Source organism: Bos mutus, chromosome 16, assembly GCF_027580195.1.
Source record: "Bos mutus isolate GX-2022 chromosome 16, NWIPB_WYAK_1.1, whole genome shotgun sequence".
Taxonomy (NCBI): Eukaryota; Metazoa; Chordata; class Mammalia; order Artiodactyla; family Bovidae; genus Bos; species Bos mutus.
Window position 1 is genome coordinate 25,411,050 of NC_091632.1, and position 23,780 is coordinate 25,434,829.

At 39.3% G+C, this 23,780-nt stretch overlaps 1 protein-coding gene across 7 annotated transcripts in view; it reads right to left on the minus strand.

Annotated features, from left to right (window-relative positions):
• The window catches only part of SOAT1 (sterol O-acyltransferase 1), a 61,134-nt gene that overhangs the window by 9,120 nt on the left and 28,234 nt on the right, over positions 1-23,780 (minus strand). For all 7 annotated transcript variants that reach the window (XM_005901553.3, XM_070384864.1, XM_070384870.1 and 4 more), the window contains 7 exons: positions 8,652-8,800; positions 7,218-7,277; positions 5,808-5,915; positions 4,778-5,060; positions 3,062-3,140; positions 949-1,030; positions 618-663 (listed from right to left, as the gene is read on the minus strand). In XM_005901553.3, coding sequence (XP_005901615.2) covers positions 618-663; positions 949-1,030; positions 3,062-3,140; positions 4,778-5,060; positions 5,808-5,915; positions 7,218-7,277; positions 8,652-8,800 — 807 coding nt within the window. The remainder of the gene's footprint in view (positions 1-617; positions 664-948; positions 1,031-3,061; positions 3,141-4,777; positions 5,061-5,807; positions 5,916-7,217; positions 7,278-8,651; positions 8,801-23,780) is intronic.

A 23,780-nucleotide genomic window follows, 5' to 3' on the forward strand; every position in this document is an offset into this window, starting at 1 on the left:
ATATATATATATAAATAATAAAATAAAAAAACAGAAAGGGAGGGGAAAATTAGTGTAGATGCAAACGGAAGTAACCACATAGAATTACTTTAATTACAGTAAAAAGTTTGATTATAGAAAATTACTTTTGATGTGTTGGCAAAGCAAATACCAGTTACTGTACTGGGAAGAGTTTCCACTTACACAAGATATCTAGAATAGTCAAATTCATAGAATCAGAAACAACACTGGTAAATGCTAGAGGCTAGGGTAAGGAGAGGGGACGAGGAGTTAGTGTTTAATGGGTGAAGGTGAAATTTAGGAAGGTGAAAAATTTCGGGACATGGATGATGGTGAGAGTTGCACAATAACATGAATGTACTTGGTGCCACTGAACTGTACAGTTAAACATGGTTAAAACAGTATGTTGTACACTATGTGATTTTACCACAATATTAAAATACATATACACACACACACACACACACACATACATATATATACATATATAAGACTTCAGTAAGAGTTTTAGAGCTCCTGGTAGACATAAATTTACCAACATTTTAAATATATTAAGTTATTATTGTATTCAAATCCCCATCTACCAATCAACAAACCTCAGGCACAAAAAAATTTACCTGTGCAAACTGCATAGTCACATAACCCCATCTTACAGTGGGGGTCCTAAAAAGGAAGAAACAAAACAACTTTCTCAATAAAGTAAATAACTGAACTTTAAAAAAGATCCTCACAGTATTTTCCCCACACAGAACATCATTTTTGATGTAGGAAATACATGTATAATTCTGTTGAGAATTACTACAATCCAATCAGGTTGCTAGAATCACCATTTGGGATTTCCTGCCAGTGGGACTCCTGCTCTGTACTCCTGCATGAACTGGCCCACCTAACCGCCTCACTCCTGGCACATTCTGGTGCTATCCCATTTCTGCTTCCTAGTGCCATTACCTGGGATAGCTGTCACGGTAGATGAGGGTAGGAGCAAACAAGAAGTACAAGTACTGGTTGACTGTGGGTACTGGAACAGTGCCTGGAAAAAGGAAACTATGTTAGACTGGAGGCTCTTCATTTTCTTTCAGCAAAACTGAAAGGGGAAAATAAGCACATAATAGGGAAGACAAATAGCTACCTCTCCTTAGCTCATGATGTTTCCTCTTGCTCTGTCAAAAATGATGACTTCTTATCCCTAAATTAACTGAATATTACCAATCCCTCTGTGGGCTTCCCTGGTGGCTCAGATGCTAAAGCACCTGCCTGCAATGCGGGAGACCTGCGTTCAATCCCTGGGTCAGGAAGATTCTCTAGAGAAGGAAATGACAACCCACTCCAGTACTCATGCCTGGAAAACTCCATGGACAGAAGAGACTAGTAGGCTATAGTCCATGGGGTCGCAAAGAGTCAAACACAAGTGAGTGACTTCACTTTTAATTCTTTTAAGTTAAGTTATTCCTGTGGCTCCTTGATTTGGAAGGAGAAAGCACATAGGCATAATGAATCTATTAACATTCTACAGAGGCAGAACACTCTCTGACATAAATCACAGAAAAATCCTCTATGACCCACCTCCCAGAGTAATGGAAATAGAAACAATAAACAAATGGGACCTAATTAAAATCCTTTGCACAATAAAGGAAACTATAAGCAAGGTGAAAAGGCAGCTTTCAGAATGGGAGAAAATAACAGTAAACGAAACAACTGACAAAGAATTAATCTCCAAAATATACAAGCAGCTGCGTGCTGCTCAACACCAGAAAAACAAACAACCCAACCAAAAAGTGAGCAAAGAACTAAACAGACATTTCTCCAAAGAAGACATACAGATGGCTAATAAACACATGAAAAGACGCTCAACATAACTCACTATTAAAGAAATGCAAATCAAAACCACAATGAGGTATCATCTCACAGCAGTCAGAAAAGCCACCACCAAAAAGTCTACAAACAATAAATGCTGGACAGGGTGTGGAGAAAAGGGAGCGCTCTTACACTGTTGGTGAGAATGCAAACTGGTACAGCCGCTATGGAGAACAGTGGTAGATTCCTTAAAAAACTGGAAATAGAACTGCCAGACGACCCAGCAATCCCACTGCTGGGCATACACACTGAGGAAACCAGAATTGAAAGAGACACATATACCCCAATGTTCACTGCAGCACTGTTTACAATAGCCAGGACATGGAAGCAACCTAGATGTCCACTGCCAGACGAATGGATAAGCAAGTCGTGGTACATATAAAACAGGATATTACTCATTTCCCATTGGAACGCATCTGAGTCAGTTCTAATGAGGTGGATGAACCCGGAGCCTATTATACAGAGTGAAGTCAGTCAGAAAGAGAAACACTAATACTGTATATTAAGGCATATATATGAAATTTAGAAAGACAGTAATGATGATCCTATATGCAAGACAGCAAAAGAGACACATATGTAAAGAACAGACTTTTGGACTCTGTGGGAGAAGGCAAGGGTGGCATGATTTGAAAGAATAGCACTGAAACAAGTATACTTCCATATGTAAAATAGATGACCAGGGCAAGTTTGATGCATGAAGCAGGGCACCCAAAGCCAGGGCTCTGGGATAACCCAGAGGGATAGGGTGAGGAGGGAAGTGGGAGGGGGGTTCAGGATGCAGGGGACACTTGTATACCTGTGGCCAATTCATGCTGATGTATGGCAAAAACCATCACAATATTGTCAAGTAATTATCCTCAAATTAAAATAAATTAAAAAAAAAACAAAACATTCTACACAAATAACGCAAAGTTGCAAGAGTCTAATAATCAGTGTTTTTAAATTTGGGTTGCTACAAAGGTAAAACAGAAACAATCAGGAAACAACAAGAAAGTCTTCCAAATCAATATATATATATATATATATATATATATATATATATATATATATATTTCTCCTTCCTAACAAGTTGGGTTTTTTGTTTTTTGGATCCTTATATTTAAAATCAAACATAATGTCTACAGAATGTAATATACAATCAATCCCAGTAAATACCCTAAGGTTGAAATACCCTATGAACAATCCTTTGAATTCTGGAATTACATACTTGATTTCTCCTTGGCTGAATTGAGTACCCGAGGCACATTCTCTCTGACAAATGAGTGGGTCTTCATTATAAAACGAATCTGCAAAGGAGAGGGAAGGAAAGATGACTTTTCTATCACTGTCTTATCTCCTATAAGCAACCACTGAACAGCACAAGATTATAATCACATAAAGAGCTATTAATTTTGTATATGCCAATTCAAACTCACCTTAACGGACTAAAACAGTGAAGACCTCTAAAGAGGGATATGTTATTACTCAAATTATTTTGCATTTAACACCTCTATTACATGTATATTATGAATTGAAAAATTAAAAGCCTGTTCAAAGAAAGTCCCCTGAAATAGTCCTTTCCATCAAACAGAGCATTACAGACAACCAAGAAGAGCGTTGCTGTTACTGCTGTTCAGTGGCTGTCACGTCCAACTCTTTGCCACTCCATGGACTGCAAACCGCCAGGGTTCCCTGTCCTTCACTATCTCCTGAAGTTTGCTCAAACTCATGCCAATTGAATCGGTGATGCCAAACAACCATCTCAACCTCTGATGCCCTCTTCTCCTGCCCTCAATCTTTCCCAGCATCAGGGCCTTTTCCAGTGAGTTGGCTCTTCACATCAGGTGGACAAAGTATTGAAGCTTCAGAATTAGTCCTTCCTAACGAATATTCAGGACTGATTTCCGTTCAGATCGATTGGTTTGATCTCCCTGCAGTCCAAGGGACTCTCAAGTGTCTTCTTCAGCACCACAGTTCGAAAATATCAATTCTTTGCTGCTCAGCCTTTTTTATGGTCCAACTCTCACATCCGTACATAACCACTGAAAAAACCATAGCTTTGACTTGATGGACCTTTGTCAGCAGCGATGTCTCTGCTTTTTAATATGCTGTCTAGGTTTGTCATAGCTTTCCTTCCGAGGAGCAAGTGTCTTTTAACTTCATCGCTGTACTAGCCACCTGCAGTGATTTTGGAGCTCAAGAAAAGAAAATCTGTCATTGCTTCCACTTTTCCCCCTTCTTTTTGCCGTGAAATTATGGGACCAGATGCCATGAACTCAGTTTTTTGAATGCTGAGTTTTAAGCCAGCTTTTTCACTCCCCTTTTTCACCCTCATCAAAAGGCTCTATAGTCCTTCTTCACTTTCTGCCATTAGAGTGGTATCATCTGCATATCTGAAGTTGTTGTTATTTTTCCCAGCAATCTGGATTCTAACTTGTGATTCATCCAGCCCGGCATTTTGCATAATGTACTGTGCATATAAGTTAAACAAGCAGGGTGACAATATAAAGCCTTAAGGTACTCCTTTCCCCATTTTGAACCAATCCATTGTTACATTACAGATAGCCAATATAAGTCAGAAAATTCTGAAGGGCATACAAGCAAAATAAATCTTTTAGATGGTTATATGACAAAACAATCAATCTGACACTTTAAAAGTAGAGTTTTTAATGACAAAAAAATTTTCTAATTTAGATGGCTTCTACAAAAAATGTTCAAAAACTGAATTTGAATTCATCCAGAATAGTTCAATTTATTTCAATTATCAAGAATTAGAGAACACTGAAGATAGAACAAATTTTAAAAGATGATCTAGCTAACACTTTAATTTTATAATTAAGAGCCTAAAGAACTAGATATGAAAATGTATCCAACTACTAAACAAAAGTAACTGAATTATTATTAACTAAGCAAATCATTGCACTAGGCACACTCAAAATCTTACCTGTTCTAATATAACAATGCACCGGGAAGCTGGTGGTAGTGTATATGCTAACACAACATAAAGTGGTCCTAAACCTAGAACTCCAATCTGGAAGACCACAAAAAGGAAGCAGTGTATGAAAGAATGGACCACTGGGTGAGAAGTCCTGTGATAGCCTCTGGCCCAGCGTTGAAACAGGAAATAAGGAACTGTCAGTGTACATAAGAACATGGTGAGCCACGTCCACAAAACAACAGTAAGTTTCCCAAAAGCATAAGACATGAGATTGAACTCAAGCACCAGCCTGGGGAGGAAAAACACAAAGAACACAGAAGTGGATTTAATACACACTTATTCATAAAATTCAAAACTTTCAGACCCCAAACCCTCAACTTCAGGAAACAACACTAATAAACAGAGTCATGGATATAACATTTGTGCTCCTAAGCCTCCACTTCACAATTTATTTTCTAAAAGCCATAGGATAATATGGTCTTTGAACATATGATATCTAAAATACTCAGAACTTCCCAATGAGTAGATTCTCACATTAATGTATTTTAAACTCTGAAATGTTCTATGGCAAAGTTAATATCTGAACTGTTCAAACAGCAATCAGTTATGTACAAACGATGGTTTTTCAGAAAGAAATAGTACAATCTGAAAATCTAATATACATTACATCATTATCTCAAATTTCAAACATTAAATTCCAATAAGCTACCCGATTTTTTGAAACAAAATATAACACATACCACAGTAGAAAAATTGATGTTATATATACAAAATTCTTTCCAAATTTTCCTAAAGGAAAATTACCTAGAAACAACTAATATGGCCTATTAAAACAGACCATTTAAAAAGTTAAAAGTAATAAAACTTTTAATATTCTTTTTGGTTGTACTTTTCAAGAGAGAGGAATCCCACTCTTGAACCAGCTGCTCTGGGATTTTCTGAAGCAGTTTAACTGAATCTTTTTTTTTTCCAGAATATAAATACAGGGAAAACTCTCAACACCCCATGCATCCACTAAACAGGTATGCTGTCTTACCTTCCTTCATCAATGTAATCTACTGCAAGTGTGCTGAGAATGAAGAGAATGAGGAGGGCAATGAACATGTGATATATTGTTCTGATGTGGTCCACCTCAAACAGCTCACTATAAATACAGTTCAAATAAAATTAATCAGCATTTTAAAACACCAAATATTAAAGACTTTACTTCAAAGTAGTTCAGAAGATGCTTGATCCATGTTCCAAAACTATCTCAACAGTAATCATGAAACATTACTAATGAGTATCAGTATTCTTATAAAGAAATGAATAATAATTACCTACTCACAGAGCATTTCAAAAGAAATGCTCATTACCTACTCAAAATGCACTTTTAATTTTCAGTTCACAAATGAGGTTGCCACAATTAGTCTACATAGCCTATTTTTCCCCCATAAAATCTACATAACTTCTATGATTGATCCATATTGATACATGGCAGAAATTAACACAATATTGTAATTATCCTTCAATTAAAAATAAACAAAATAAGGAGGCTTCCCTGGTGGTCCAGTGGCTAAGACTCTGAGGTTCCAATGCAGGGGGCCTGGGTTTGATCCCTGGTCAGGGAACTAGATCTCACATGCTGCAGCTAAGAGTTTGTACACTGCAACTAAGGATTCCATGTGCCTCAACTGAAACCCAGCACAGCCAAATAAATAAATATTAACAATTAAGGAAAAAAAATCTGTACAACTAGGGTTCTAAAATAAATAAATTTGAGAAAACTATCAAGTCTCAAAGCCTAGCCAAAGAGAGATGAAAAAAACTTATGTATCAAGAAGGCAGCAATACTCTCTCAAAAGTGGTTTACCTAATTGGGAAAGTTTTGTTCCAGCTCTTTGGGTAACCAATTCTCTGAAGCACAACTTCAAGGAATTTATCAGAGGACCAATAACCACTCTTACATACAACTTCTCCTTTGAAACCAGAGACAGAACCAAAAAAATCAAAGGAGAAGCTGCTGCTGCTGCTGCTGCTAAGTCGCTTCAGTCGTGTCCGACTCTATGCGACCCCAGAGACGGCAGCCCACCAGGCTCCCCCGTCCCTGGGATTCTCCAGGCAAGAACACTGGAGTGGGTTGCCATTTCCTTCTCCAATGCATGAAAGGGAAAAGTGAAAGAGAAGTTGCTCAGTCGTGTCCAACTCTAAAGACCCCATGGCCTGCAGCCTACCAGGCTCCTCCGTCCATGGGATTTTCCAGGCAAGAGTACTGGAGTGGGGTGCCACTGCCTTCTCCAAAAGAGGAGCAAGAGATGGCAAATGTACAAAAAGAAGTATCAAAACTAATGGATTATATGAACACAGAACAAACAAACATTCATAGACTACACAGTGATTCTAACAATCAGAATAGCTTGATTTTTAAAAATTCAAACAAATAACCAAAACAACTAAAAATACTTACTCTAAGACAGATCGCCTTGTAACAAAAATCTTTCCATGTTCCGGAGGTGCTCTCAGATCTCTGGGAAGACCAAAAATTAAAATAAAATATGAGTACTTCAAGTATTACAAGAAATTTAAACCTATGGCTAAAGAGAAGGAATAAATACTACCAACTATAGCTTGTAATATTAATTAACTGCCTTCTCACTATGACCCAGGTACTGTGTTAGGGTTTTATGCATGTTAACGCATTTGCTCCTTCTGAACAATGCTATGAGGTAGGTGCAGACACATCTGATTAGGAAGGAAGAGATGTTAGGCAAACCTAACCAGAGGAGCACTTAAAGCCTCCTGGAAATGCCCGCCCAGCCCCTATGGAGATAGAAGCATTCCTGGAATGACAGGTTGACAACCACTCTTCCTTCTCCTAAATATTCCTAAGGACAAGACTCCAGCCATACTTTACTCAGTTCACATACTATTATTGATCTGTCCTCCAAAACGGCACTGATACGTATGATCCCTTGTGGCTCAGCTGGTAAAGAATCCGCCTACAATGGGGAGACCAGGGTTTTGATCCCTGGGTTGGGAAGATCCCCTGGAGAAGGGAAAGGTTACCCACTCCAGTATTCTGGCCTGGAGAATTCCATGGACTGTATAGTCCATGGGGTCGCAAAGAGTCGGACACAACTTTCACGACTCACAACAACAACCCCTAAGGTCTTCCAACAATCCCCAACAGCCTCATGATCTAAAAAAGTGCCTCCAGTTACTAAAACCTCCCATTTTAACATCTATCTCTATCATCTTCTTCAGGGTGTCTTGTAGTACCGCTAGCACTTCTCGTGACTCTCCTGATCAAAACTGTTCTCCAGAACAGCAGACTGTCAGAGACCAACGAGGCATAAAACCAAAGAAAGCACAAAATGGCCAATTAGCACACACTGGCCTTTGACAGCCCTCCCTTCCCTCTATGGCTCTGGATGACAGACCAAAAAGAATAACTACTTGCATTGTACTTTATTACAAGTACTGTACAGAGTACAATAGGGAGGCAGGATAATGATCTAGAGAAGAGTACTGATGCTGGAGACAGACTCTGGGTTCAAATTCCCACTGTGTTATCTTGGACATTTAACTGCTCTGTGCTTCAGTTTCCCAAACTTATAACATGCGGACAGTTAAAGTATCTGCCTCATAGGGTCACTGTTTCGTTTAAAGGTAAAGATTTCAGCAAGCGTTGTCCAGGTTATTTTATGAGTCAGCATAGTCTTAAATGAGGTATGCTGTTTGTTATAATCCACATAGTAAGATGAAGAAACCCACCCTTCAAGAGGTTAAAACAGCAATATACAGCTAACAAAAGGTGATGCTAGGGTGTGAACCCAGGCATTGTACCCACTGAGCTGTACTAGACTATATGTGTGCATTAAAAGAAATTATTTGTACTTACTTAGCTCTGTGATTGTTGTCTCCCTCAAAAATAGAAAAGGATGTGAGAGCACAACCACCATTGTCTAATGATGTGGATTTTTCAATGAGATTGGTCACAAAATCATCAAAGTGACTGCCAACTTCCTTCATAAAAAAGGGCTTCAATTCCTAGAATTTTAAGACAAAGAAAACCATTAGGAACTAACTAGTTTATGAGTTGTTAATATTTTTTAAAGGGTTCTATGGTTGTTTTGTTTTGTTTTGTTTTGGCTGTACGGGACGGGATGTGGGATCTTAGTTCTCCAACCCAGTTCCCTAAAGGGTACTCTTAAACAGAGCTGATGAAAAGAAATCCATGTTAAGTGAATTCACAGGAGTAAAAACAGAAAAGTGATTTCTATATACATCTGACTTATAGTTTCAGAAACTGCTACTGAAAAAGCAACATGATGATTTATGTCTACTAAATGAACTCCTCTGAATGACATATAAAACCAAAATGACAGAAATGCTAAAAATAACAGTATTTTCTTCTCTTCAAATTTTTATATGGAAAACAAAGTAAAAATCAATATTATGTCACCATTATACAATTTTAAGTCCCCTTCTTTTCAATCAACCCCTTCAGCACCAAGTACCCAGTGTTTATAAGTCGTGTCTTTACTGTATGATACCAACATTTATACAATATTTATTCCTATCTCCATAGATATATATTTATCTACTCTATAACACATACATTTATAACAGAATTGTTATACATTTTAACACTTCAAAACTTACAAATTCAGAGTTTTCAAAAAGCACTGGCCAAAAAAATTTCTTCAAATTACAATAGGCCACCTATTGTGGATGCTCAAATTGTAAATTGTGGTATTTTTAAACTGGCAGGACTCATCTATACAAAGAAAAACAAAGTATTACTTACTAATTTCTACAAGAAAAAAGAAATGCTCTCCCTTCTAATTATATTAGTTAGGTTGAACCTAAAATATCTGAAGTGGCCTTTTTTCTGGATTCTGTTTTTGCTTTCTGGAATGTTTCAATTTGGGCTTAATATTTATTTGGCTGCACAGGATCCAGTTGTGGCACACAGGATCTTCTTCCTTGCGTTGCGCAGGATCTACCGTTGCAGCGCATGGACTATCTAGTGGCACGCATGCTCAGGAGTTGAGGAGCACTGGCTTAGTTGCTCCATGGCATGTGGGATCTTAGTTCCCCAACCAGGGATCAAACCCATGTCCCCTGCACTGCAGGGTGGATTCTTAACCAGTGGACAATCAGGAAAGTCCTGGACTCTTAACAGTTTGACCAAGTCCTTTAAAAGCAAAGCCTTAAAATATTAATGTATCTAATGAAACTATGTGAAAGCTTTTCAAACTACTTTCTCCCAGGGTTCTCAAATGTTGGGTTGGGGGGAGGTGGGAGAAGTCTTGGGCAGTGAGAATACACTGAAACCCCAGCCCTCAGGACAGTGAAACTGAGCAGGATCCTATGGGGCTCCTGGGCACAAAAGTCTTTCTGTGCCCTAGTTTCTTGTTTGAAGGAAACAGGCTTCATTCAGCCTCCCTGACCTTCCTTACAAAGGTTCAATTGGCGGCTAATCATCAAAGGAATGGAATGCAGAAACAAGGGAGGAGCACTGAAGAAACAGGAGTGCAGGAACTTCCCTGGCGGTGCAGTGGTGAAGACTCTGCTTCCACTGCAAGGGGCATGGGCTCAATTCCTGGGCATTCTTGGTCAGGGAACTAAGATCCCACAGGCCATGAGAAAGTGAGAGAGTGAAGTCGCTCAGTCGTGTCCGACTCTGCAACCCCATGGACTGTAGCCTACCAGGCTCCTCGGTCCATGGAATTTTCCAGGCAAGGGTACTGGAGTGGGTTGCCATTTCCTTCTCCAGGGGATCTTCCCCACCCAGGGATCGAACTTAGGTCTCAAGCATTGCAGACAGTCACTTTACCATTTGAGCCACCTATGAAAACTTACCACATTAAATCATTATAACTAGGCTCAATCACATCTTTATTATCAAAATAGGAACCATTACAGTCAACACATTTTTGCCAATGAGAAAAGTTTATTCCTGTAGCGTAAAAATCTGTGCTTTGGGATTCAATGAACTCTTGGAAAGCATTTTCTGTCTCCTGCTGGTTGTAGAAGTGTTTTCCCTGCAAAAAGTTGTCCAGATGCTTGAAGAAGTGGTAGTCGGTTGGTAAGAGGTCAGGTGAATGTGGTGGATGAGACAAAGCTTTGTAGCTCAATTAGTTCAACTTCTGAAGCACTGGCTGTGTGACATGCAGTTGGGCGTTGCCATGGAGAAGAATCGGGCCCTTTCTGTTGACCAATGCTGGCAGGAGGCGTTGCAGTTTTTGGTGCATTTCATTGATCTGCTGAGCATACTCGTCAGCTGTAATGGTTTTGCTGGAATTCAGAAAGCTGTAGTGGATCAGACCAGCAGCAGACCACCAAACAGTGACCATGACCTTTTTCGGTGCAAGTTTGGCTTTGGGAAGTGCTTGGAAGCTTCTTCTGGTCCAATCACTAAGCCATCATTGCTGGTTGTCATATAAAATTCACTTTTTGTCCCACATCACAATCCAATCAAGAAACAGTTTGTTGTTGCTGCACAGAACAAGAGAAAATGGAACTTCAAAATGACGATATTTTTGATTTGTGGTCAGTTCATTAGGCAAAAACTTATCGAGCTTTTTCACGTATCTCCAATTTGCTTCAAATGCGGAAGGACCAAAGAATGGTTGAGTTCTTTGGCAACTTCTTGTGTAAGTTTTAAGAGGCTCAGCTTCGATGACGGCTCTCTATTGATCATTTTCAATTACTGATGGCCAGCCACTGCAATCTTCATCTTCAAGGCTCTCAATTCCTTTGCAGAACTTCTTGAACCACCGCACTGTACATCCGCTAGCAGTTCCTGAGCTAAATGTGTTGTGGATACTGTGAGTTGTCTCTGATTCTTATGACCCATTCTTGACTCAAGTAACAAAATCGCTCGAATTTGCTTTTTGTCTAACATCATTTCCTAGTCTAAAATAAATATAAAATACACAGCAACTAATAAGTCATTAGTTTAAAAAAAAGCAAGAAATGCGCATTAAAACAATGTATAACACAACCACATTTATTTAAGAATGTATTCTAATATCAAATGGCAAAGTTCAACAATGCAAAATCGCAAATTACTTCTGCACCAATCTAATACTACCAAACAGAAAAACTCAGCAAAGGTCACAAAGAGAAAGGAGATGCCAGTCCATATGTCCTACCAACCTCCCAGAATGCCCACTCAAATCCATCTTGGCTGAGTGTTACACGTACCACCAGGAAGGACCCTGAGTTAGAGACAACCTGGAAACTGATCCCACCCCATAAAACCTGAGACTGCGAGCCACACGGCAGGGCAGTTCTCCTGGGCTCCCTCACTCTCCTGCTCTCCACCCGGGTGCTCCTTCCCAATAAAGTCTCTTGCTTTGTCAGCACGTGTGTCTTCTCAAGACAATTCACCTCCCAGTGTTAGACAAGGGCCCATTCTTGGGCCCTAGAAAGGGTTCCCCTTCCTGCTACAGTTTTAAGGACAAAACATAGAGAACCTATGTCCCCTGGAAGAAATAAAGAGTTTTATAAAATTACTTGTTCACATTCAGATCAGATCAGTCGCTCAGTCGTGTCCGACTCTTTGTGACCCCATGAATCGCAGCACGCCGGGCCTCCCTGTCCATCGAGTCAGTGATGCCATCCAGCCATCTCATCCTCTGTCCCCTTCTCCTCCTGCCCCCAATCCCTCCCAGCATCAGGGTCTTTTCCAATGAGTCAACTCTTCGAGTGAGGTGGCCAAAGTATTGGAGTTTCAGCTTTAGCATCAGTCCTTCCAAAGAAATCCCAGGGCTGATCTCCTTCAGAATGGACTGGTTGGATCTCCTTGCAGTCCAAGGGACTCTCAAGAGTCTTCTCCAACACCACAGTTCAAAAGCATCAATTCTTTGGCGTTCAGCCTTCTTCACAGTCCAACTCTCACATCCATACATGACCACAGGAAAAACCATAGCCTTGACTCGACGGACCTTTGTTGGCAAAGTAATGTCTCTGCTTTTCAATATGCCAACTAGGTTGGTCATAACTTTCCTTCCAAGGAGTAAGCGTCTTTTAATTTCATGGCTGCAGTCACCATCTGTAGTGATTTTGGAGTCCAGAAAAATAAAGTCTGACACTGTTTCCACTGTTTGCCCATCTATTTCCCATGAAGTGGTGGGACCGGATGCCATGACCTTCGTTTTCTGAATGTTGAGCTTTAAGCCAACTTTTTCACTCTCCACTTTCATCAAGAGACTTTTTAGTTCTTCTTCACTTTCTGCCATAAGGGTGGTGTCATCTGCATATCTGAGGTTATTGATATTTCTCCGGGCAATCTTGATTCCAGTTTGTGTTTCTTCCAGTCCAGCGTTTCTCATGATGTACTCTGCATATAAGTTAAATAAGCAGGGTGACAATATACAGCCTTGACGAACTCCTTTTCCTATCTGGAACCAGTCTGTTGTTCCTTGTTCACATTAAGATTATTCAAATAGTATTTTTACTTTCTTTTGCTTGTTTCAATTACATGCCCCTCTTCATTTTGAAATTTTTCAATAGGTATGATGCTTCCCCAACCAAAAACAAAACACCCAAAAAAGTGGCACTTAAAAAAAAAAAAAAAAAAAGGTTCTTTTCTCATTAAACTCTGTTAATGCTTTTGCACTAACCTAAAAGAACTGAACTGCTTAATAAATCAAGGGTTTTGTCCAACTACAAAAATGTCCAATGTAGAAATATACTGAAAGAGAAGAAAGGAAAGAATTCATTCAATCCACTAAGTGCTAGGGACAGTTCTGGGCACTGTTGTGGCAATGTTTGTAGCACTGGTGAGATATGACAATGAAAAAAAACCTAGTCCCTGTCATCACGGAACTTAAAATTCCAATGAGGGTAAACAGGACATACAGGATGCCAGATGGTGTTAAGGCAAGAAATAAAGAGGGACTCAGGCAAAGAGGGTGTTATTTTTCATAGAGAGGTCAGGGAAAGCCTCAAAGATTAAGATGACATTTGAGAAGATCTGTATAAAGTAAAAGCACAAATTAGTTGATTTATTGGAGAAGGCAATGGCACCCCACTCCAGTACTCTTGCCTGGAAAATTCCATGGACGGAGGAGCCTGGTAGGCTGCAGTCCATGGGGTCACTAAGAGTCGGACACGACTGAGCGACTTCACTTTCACTTTTCACTTTCATGCATTGGAGAAGGAAATGGCAACCCACTCCAGTGTTCTTGCCTAGAGAATCCCAGGGACGGGGGAGCCTGGTGGGCTGTCATCTCTGGGGTCGCACAGAGTCGGACATGACTGAAGCGACTTAGCAGCAGTTGATTTATATGTGGGAAAAGTACCAGAAAGAAAAAAGCATACATGTAAAAAGGCTTGAGGCAGGAACAGCCTTGACATGTTTGGGAAATAGGACATCACAGTTGAAGCAAAAGAGTGATAAGAGTTGAGGTCAGAAAAGAAGGGGAGGATGGCAGAAGAGGGGCTAAACCATTTAAGGTCTTAACACTTTACCCCCTACTCATATCAGTTCACTGAAATCTTACTCAGCATTACAAAAAGAAGCCTGGAATCTTGAGATGTGGTAATGAGGAATCAAGCCATTTCATCATACCCTGGAATCAGTACCCTTCTTAATTTAAGTACTGGGTTAAGTAAGCCCAGAAGCATGGGGGCTGGGGGAGGGGAGAGAACACAATGTGTGTTTGTACAAAGACATTGTAAAAGCTACTGAAATCAGGTCTTAATCTACCCAACTCAAACATACTCAGTCAGCTTTTCAAGGCACGAACTCTTCTTGTGCCTTAGTCTCACCCACACATCAGCTGTTGCCACACATGCCAAAAAACTTGCAATTCCCAAAGCCTACAGCAATCTCCTTATCCTCACCCTCCTTGGCAATCAGACCATTCTCGATCACCTTCCTTTTCCCCTCATACTCCAAAACTTCTACTGTAAACAAAGAATGCTGCCCACCATTCCAGCTCTATACGGGTCAAGCCACAGGCAGTGCAGTCATCCCATCCACAGTCCCCCGCTGCCCCCAGGGGAATTCAGAATGGAGAAAAACTCTGTGCTTTGGATATACAGACTCCTAGACAGTAAGCTGACTGTCAGTAATCTTTCTATGCTTGACTGTATGTTTTTCCAGGCAAAAATCATATATATATATATATATATATATATAAAAATCACATATATATGTGTGTGTGTGTATATATATATATACACACACACACAAATCTGACTTCTCACCTGCTTCTTCTGAACACTCCCCTAAGAGTCACTGAGAGACTATATCCTGGGCTTCAGGGTCCCTGAATAAGGTTCCTGAAACAAACAAATCACTTTTACATTTTGAATTACTCTTTCAGTGGAAGTGAAACTGAGCAGGACCCTGTGGGGCCCTTCCAGGTATAAAAACCTTTCTGTGTTCCCTATTTCTTGTCTGCAGGAAAAAGGTTTGAGCCTCCTAAACCTTCTCTGCATTCCAAAGAACGGATTCATACTAATTAGATGTTACTAATGCAGAAACATGCAAATTAAAAGATGCTTGCTCCCTGGAAGAAAAGCTATGATCAACCTAGACAGCATATTAAAAAGCAAAGACATTACTTTGTCAACAAAGGTCTGTACAGTCAAACTATGGTTTTTCCAGTAGTCATGTATGGATGTGAGAGTTGGACCATTTCTTTAGAAAGCTAAACGTTGAAGAATTGGTGCTTTTGAACTGTGGTGCTGGAGAAGACTCTTGAGAGTCCCTTGGACTGCAAGGAGATCAAACCAGTCAATTCTAAAGGAAATCAACCCTGAATATTAATTAGAAGGACTGATGCTGAAGCTTCAATACTTTGGCCACCTGATGCAAAGAGCCAACTCATTAGAAAAGACCTTGATGCTGGGAAAGACTGAAGGCAGGAGGAGAAGGGATGACAGAGGACGAGATGGTTGGATGGCATCACCGACTCAGTGGACATGAGCTTGAGCAAGCTCCGGCACATAGTGGAGGACAGGGAAGCCTGGCGTGCTGCAATCCAAGGGGTCGCAAAAAGTCGGACACGACTGAACAACTGAACAACAACAATGCAGAAACAAAGAAAAAGCAGTCAAGATACATAGTTCAACAGTAAAACAGAATCCTGGTTCCTCCTCAAGGGATATTCTGAGGAGTAATGTAATGGCTCGGAGGGTAAACAATCTGCCTGCAATGTGGGAGACCTAGGTTTGATCCCTGGGTCAGGGAGATCCTCAGAGAAGGGAATGGCTACCCACTCCAGTATTCTTGCCTGAACAATTTCATGGACAAAGGAGCCTGGGGAGGCTACAGTCCGTGGGGTCACAAAGAGTCAGACATAACTGAATGACTAACACTTCTACTACTATTCAACACTTAACTAACTGATACATATCTTCAAATTGTTCTTCAGAAACAATTCCAGGTGGAAGATGGTAACTTTAGGCTCACACCGCAGACTGGTCCAACCAGAAGGTTGCTGATTTGAGATTCCTAGAATAGCACCCTGTTACCTCTTTACCAATCAATCAGAAGAAAAGTTACACACTCTATAGTTATCTCCCTAAATGCTGCCCTGTCACCCCAAAAAGTTGCCTTTAAAAATTCTTCCCTGAAAACCACCAGGAGTTCGGGTCTTTTGAGCACGAGCCACACATTCTCCTTGGGCAGGCAGGTACAGTAGAAAATCCCCAGAGAAAGAAAACTAGACATGGTTTTCTTGACAAAAGAGAAGCCATTTTTGGCCTCAAGAAATTTTGTGATCTAAGCCTGGTCACAATGCTTGCCTTTGAACAGGTCTCAGTAATTAAAGATATTAATGGAAGTAAGGGAATGCATGAAACAAAGGAAAAAAGAGTCAAAAAACAATTGTTCAGCGATTAATCAATCCTAGTTCCTCCTCAAGGGATACACAATAAATCCTCCAGTTCAGCAAGAACTAAGGTCCTCACCAAGGTAGATGCTGGAATAATGATATTGACCTCCAATCAACGAAAGCTTCTGTTGACCTCTGGCCTAATTTTATGCTCAATTTTCTTCAGCTCAAGCCCCTTCATGAGTATGCAGGTACCCTTAGGTTAAGACTTTCCAAATTTTACTGTTGGAGAGACACTGTTTGGGGAAAGACTCCCAGAGTTTTCCAGGTAATAAATCACTCTCCCGTTCTTTGCCCTAGTTGTGTCTTTTGGTTCAACAAACACCCACCAGGGAGTGAAGCCAGTTTTTGAGTAACACTTGCTTGGTCCTTGTAATACACCTTTCTCTGCTCTAAACTCTGCATTTCAGTTTGTTTAGTTTCACAGTGTACCAGGCACACAGACTTGGGTTTGATAAAGGCATTTCTTAATGCTGATGATGTAAAATGTATATTTTATGGCAAGACAAGACAGATCAAACAAATCTTTTCTCTGCCTGTCCAAACCTTCTCCTTCCCCTTTAGCATATATTATGCACCTGACCTCCTTAGGAGATAACATACCTTCCTAATCTCCTCAAGGGTCACAACTCCTTCACAACAACCTGCCACCAAAACTCCTTCAGAGATAACCTTGTAAAGGGCCCCAATGACCCACAGTTTCCACGGGGACTGTGTAAGCTGTCAATAATGTCATTTAATGTACAGCCTCTGACTCAAAATATAAGTGTCTATGACCTCTCGTAGGTGGGACGGTTCTTAGAGCTTTCTGAGAGGCTGTTCCCAGGTTATAATCCTCAACTTGGCTCGAATAAAAATGTTCATTTCTTTTTTAAAAGGACTTTCTAATTTTTTTCATCAACAATGCCTTTGTCCTCTTTCTCTGAGAAATTAAAGTTGATAGAAGCTGCTGCCACTGGGACATAAGGAAGAACTCTATTGTGGACACTATTAAGTTTCTTTAGCCTCCTTCTTTCACATAGCCAAGTACTGATGAAAAATAAAGAGTGACTGCTTATTACTGTCATTCCTTTTGTAAGAGGAAACACAGAAAAACATAGTACAAGGAGTGTTCCACTTCAGCCTTCTTCCGAGTTCTTCTATTACACGAAATTGGTTTTAATAGGAATTTCAAAACATGACCACAATAAATTTGTCTAAAAATGTCTATCAATAATCTGAAAAGGAGACTGATGATTATAGGCTTTCTAATTTGTTTATCTTCTCAATCTCATCCCTATTAACACTCATTTCAGCCAGCCATGGACTATGATGGTCCCAGCACAACAGATGGACAGAAGGATGATGGAAGGAGGCAGACCATTAACTAGAAACTATCTAAGCACCTTGCTTTTCTAATCTATCAAAGAACCTCATTTTTTAAAACAAGCAGCTGATGAAGATAACCTCTAAGATTTTAAGAATCCAGAACAACCACCATGAAACAAAGATCCTATTGTTAGAACACAGTGAAGACATGCACTAGTGATCACAGACGAAGCTGGAGAAGCAAACGGGTTCATGACAGACCTTTAAGCCATTTTAAGATTTAATTCTTGGCCACAGCCACGAGGCTTGTAGTATCTTAGTTTCCCCAACCAGGGATCAAACCCGCACCTTCAGCAGTGAAAGTGAGAGGTGCTAACCACTGGACTGCCAGAGAATTCACTCATTTTAAGGATTTTTCATTTTATCCTAAGGACAACTAGAAACCATGATGTTTTAATAAGCACAAAGTTTACAAACATATTCAGATTTGCACTTTAGAAGGAGAACACTTCTACAATTAAAAGCCTTCCAAACAGAGGTTACTTTGGACTGACTAAATCTTAAAATTAGAAAAGAGTAGGGTTGTTTTTGGATAAAGTAACAGTTACAGAGGTATGAAAAAAAAGCAGGCTGAGAGAAAGAAACACCAAGTAAAAATATATACTCTGAGCCCAGAGCACAAAATATTGTATTCCTGAGCTTCCGGGCTGGTGAACATATGACAATGCCGGGAGGATGGCACCCTCAGCAGGCATGGAAGCTCTGCGGCCTTTCCCCATATTTGCCCTGTGCATCTCTCCCACCTGGCTGTTCCTGAGTTATTATATCCTTTTCTAATAAAATGGTAACTTAGTAAGTACAAAAGAAATTTAAAAATAAATTATACTCTGACTCCATAACGTCATATCACTAGTTCATGAATTACTTGTTTCTTGATTCACTGCCTGGCTTTGCACAGAGAATCTTTTAACCTCACAGTGGCATGGAACCAGAAACCTGACCGTTTCAGGCAAAGCCGGGAACACAATAGAAGAGGTTAACACAGTGTTTAAATTGACTCTCCAAGAGAGGTCTCCCCTGACAATTCACTCTAAAGTTACTGCATCTTATTCTTTTCCATCACTGCACTTAATGCAATCTGAAATGCTATATAGTTCTTTTTTGGTGTCTTAATGTCTACCTTCCCCACTTGGCTGTAAAACTATGTCTATTTGTTAACCACTGTACAGCCAGCTCTTAGCAAAGCGACTGCCAAGACAACAGGTGATAAACAAATTTCCTAACAGTGTTTGAAATCAACTCCTGCCACCAAAACTCCTACTCATACAACTGCTCACTTTATTCAATGTCTATTATTAATATAAAGCAGAAGGTAGATACTAAAAAAAAAAATAATACATAGCCCTGACTTCTTTGTGGAAACTATTAAGTGGAAGGGAGTAAAAATCATTATTGTCTGCAATGACTGTTAATTAAATGACTGCTTTATGCTAGATACTTTCTAAGGGGCTTTTATGTATTATTTCTAGTCTTAAAACAATCTCTGAAGTATGTAACAGAATGCCTATTTTACACATGAGAGATCTAAGCTTGAACAAGTGATGTGACTTACCCAAGGTCACCACTCGTAGGCTACAGAACTAGGATCAGAACTCCAGTCTATGACCTAAGTTCACATTACATTACATTGCTTTCCACCATACTTTATATAAAATATTTTCTATATGATTAAAAAAAAAAGTCAAAAAAGTAAAACCTAAGAAGTCAATGATGTACGTACATGTAGCCGGAAAATGGCAGGTAATATAGTAAAAAGGTGTTGTTTAGCATAAGTTTACAGTCTAAGTTGTGCATTATAATAAATTCCTCCTCCAAAGGAAAAAAAAAAGTCTTGAGTATAACTATTACACAGTCCTTAATAAGCAAGACAAAGTTCAAGGTAAACCAGGAACTAATGAAATCAGAGCTCTGAATTTTAATCCCTTTTTGTTTAAAATGAAATTCATCCTGGGCTATCTCCCAACGTAAGACTCTAATATTCTTGATATCACATTGTTATCAGCCTAAACTGACCTGAAATACATTTTTTAACCTCAATCTACTTAGGTAGTTCCCTCATCTTAACTATTCAAATGGTATACTTTACTGCTTCTCATCATCATTGCCTACCTCCTTCACTTCATTAGCCATTATTAAATGCCAGAAAATCAGAAAGGAGTAAAACTACATTCCCAGTAGTTACCAAATGATGTATCCATACAAATGACTATCATGAAATAATTTTTTTCTTAATCACATTTTCAAAGAATATTTTAACACACACACAAAAAAGCCCAAAAAATGATGTTAAGAAAAATACACAAACTGATTATATAGATTGATGCTGATTTTGCCAGTGTATCTATGACACAAATGCCCACATGTGTCTACTTGGATCTGCATGTACGATACAAGAAGGAAAACAAATTATTGGGAGGAAATAAACCAAAATATTATTTGCAAGTGATGGGTATATGGGTTGTGTTTCCTTTTTATACTTTGTCTCGTATAAATTTTCTACATTGAGCCTATACTACTTCTACAATCAGGAAAAAACCTACATTAAGAAAATATATTCCTCCTGTGCTTAAAACAATCCGCCTGTTGTTATAAGGTATCACAACATTAAAATAAAATCTGTTAAACTTTGTGCTTTCTTTTTTCTTTTGGAAGAAAGTATTTAATCTAATATGCCACTGATTTTTCTTTGGCACTAAAATAGAAAACAAATATTCGAAAAGAAAAGTACCTCAATCAGTGATATGCAGAACATTACTAATTTTGATATTTTGGATTCTCATTAACTACAAAACAGAGAGTAACCATCACCTGTAATCTTTTCAATAGAGCTCTAACATCACATAATTTCTCATCACATATACCAACTAATAGTAACATCACTTTATAGCTTTCAATGAACACTTCAAAGGTATCTAATTCAGTTGTTGCTCCTCTTGCTTATCCATTTTATATGTAGTAGTACCAGCTACCATGAGAAATGACTTCTACAAAATCTCAGCTCCTAACGTAGTACACGACAGACCAAGGGACCAAGTAAGTGTTGTTCACAGAACTAAATTACTGAACACCCCCAAAGGCAGTATACAGGAGGGACATTTCTTCATTTTGTAAGAAAGTGATGAGATCACAAAGAACAATGAACTTTCTCAAGGTTCCAAGTAGACTAAAGACTAACACATTTATGCATTTAAATAAAATAAGAAAAGGCAGAAAGGGAAACAGAAGAATGTAGTCACACTTACACAGCCAGAAGAAGGTAAGAAATGATCAGAAGACCAGGGGTCGTGAACTACAACGGACAGTTGCTGCAGTGACTGTTGCCAGTCAATCTATCATTTCCCACCCCGTTCCTTAGTATCAGGACCCTTAATTTGCTACCTGGGCACTTAAATCCCAGAATAAATAAATTTCCCAGTCTCCTTTTGCACCTTGGTGTGGCCAGGAGACTAAGTTCTTGCCAATGAGATACAAGCAAAATTGGTTTGACCAAACCTCCAGAAAACTTCCTTAAAAGACAGCTAGTGACTAAACTGAAATAAACTGGACTGTTCCAAGATCTTTAAAGGCTTGTTACAACACAATTACGAGGCTTTTAAAAGGTCATGACTGAGAGTTACACAATGCCGTATGATTCCACTAGCACCAGATTTTTTTTAATTGAGTATTTCAAAGTTTTTATGACAGCATTTAGATCTAGAAGTGACTTGAAGAAATTCAATCAGTTCAACCCACTAATGCCATCATCGCTCTCATTTTTCTTCCCTTAGGACTAAAGAGTTTGCTTAATCTTCTTAACATCTTTACATGTTCAATTCCTAGGTTGGGAAGATTCCCTGAAGAAGGAAATAGCAACCCACTCCAGTATTCTTGCCTGGGAAATCTCATGGACAGAGGAGCCTGGCTACAGTCCTTGGGATTACAAAAGAGTCAGACACAACTTAGCAACTAAGCAACAAGAACAAATTTGAATTTGATAAACAACTAACTTTGAGACTAGGTTATGTCTCAAATATTGCATGATGATTAACAAAACTATCTGTTGTTTGTCTGAAATTCAAATTTAACTAGGTATACTGTATTAATGGAGAAGGCAATGGCACCCTACTCCGGTACTCTTGCCTGGAGAATCCCATGGATGTAGGAGCCTGGTGGGCTGCAGTCCATGGGGTCGCTAGGAGTCGGACACGACTGAGCGACTTCACTTTTACTTTTCACTTTCGTGCATTGGAGAGGGAAATGGCAACCCACTCCAGTGTTCTTGCCTGGAGAATCCCAGGGACGGGGGAGCCTGGTGGGCTGCCGTCTATGGGGTCGCACAGAGTCGGAACTCGACTGAAGTGACTTAGCAGCAGCATACTGTATTTATATCTGACAACTAGTTACACGGAGCTGAAAGAGTTGCCCAATACAATCTATAGATTATCTATTCTGTTTACAATAGGAAGTAGAGAATTAGGAGCCAAAGTTTAAGTTAGCTACATACATCACAATGATACATACTATTAGAGCTGAAGGGGCACTTTAAACACTAAGGGAAAAGTGTGCCAACTGGATTGGAACATGACACCAAATAACAAATGACTAGAAAGATTGTTTATTTTCATTTGTCTTTAAAATTATTTCTAAGACCCACAAGGGAAAAGAACAAGTAAATTTCATGGCTCTGAAAAATATTCACATACCTGCCATCTTAATGGTCATTTCACGTTAGTGAGTGTAATCAATAAAAGAAAACAACAAAAAAAATATAACCAGTTAGACATTACTGTTATGAAAGGAGAATTTAAGTAAATAAGGTTACATATATAAAACACCTAGTTTAAGGCCTAGCACACAACAGGACTTCTAAACAGGTTCCCTTCTCCTCCCTGCCCCTGTTTAGTCACTGCTGCTGCTGCTGCTGTTGCTAAGTCTCTTCAGTCGTGTCCGACCCCGTGCGACCCCATAGACGGCAGCCCACCAGGCTCCCCCGTCACTATTAAAAATATTACAGGAGCTTCCAACGTGGTCTCATCTTCAAACTCAATAGTTTCTTCAACTTTGATATCGGTAGAGCATTCCTAATACATCTCCCTCAAAAACATTCCAATTCCTTAATAATGGCAAGATGTTCAATCTCATTTGATACCAAACTGCCAATCAAAACACTCTTAAGTTAAATTGCCTGTAAGTTCACCAGAGGAATTTTGGCGATTCATTCAGAACAAAGCAGTGTGTAACAATTATAGAGTATATGTTACGGGCATAAACTAAGAACTTAGACGTATAAAGTAGGACGGATAACATTTCAAGCTGGGGTTTCAGAAAACTTCAGAAGCACCAGCATTTGAGGGAGAATTTGAAGGATATATAGGATTTTGATTAGTAAAGGTAGGAAGTTAAAGAAAATTTCACACAGAAAGAGCTTCATGAATAAGGGCATGAAGGAAGAGGAAAAAAATGCCTTACAATCTAGCCCAAATTTTATTTTCTTATCATATCCCACCAGAGGCACAGATGTCAATCAAGTGTCGTTTCCAAGATACAGTTTAAGTTGCCTACCTCCATACCTCTGCTCAAGCTATGCCCTGCTTATCTTATATATCTGGTTTTATCTTACATATACTGTTTCACAAAATAAGATAAAAATATCTAAATTTAAAGTATTCTGTATAAATGCATGCAAGTGAAAAAAGTTAAAAGTGTTAGTTGCTCAGTCATGTCTGACTTTTTGCGACCCTATGGACTATAGCCAGTCAGTCTCTGTCCATGGAATCTTCCAGGCAAGAATACCTGAGTGGGTAGCCATTTCCTTCTCCAGG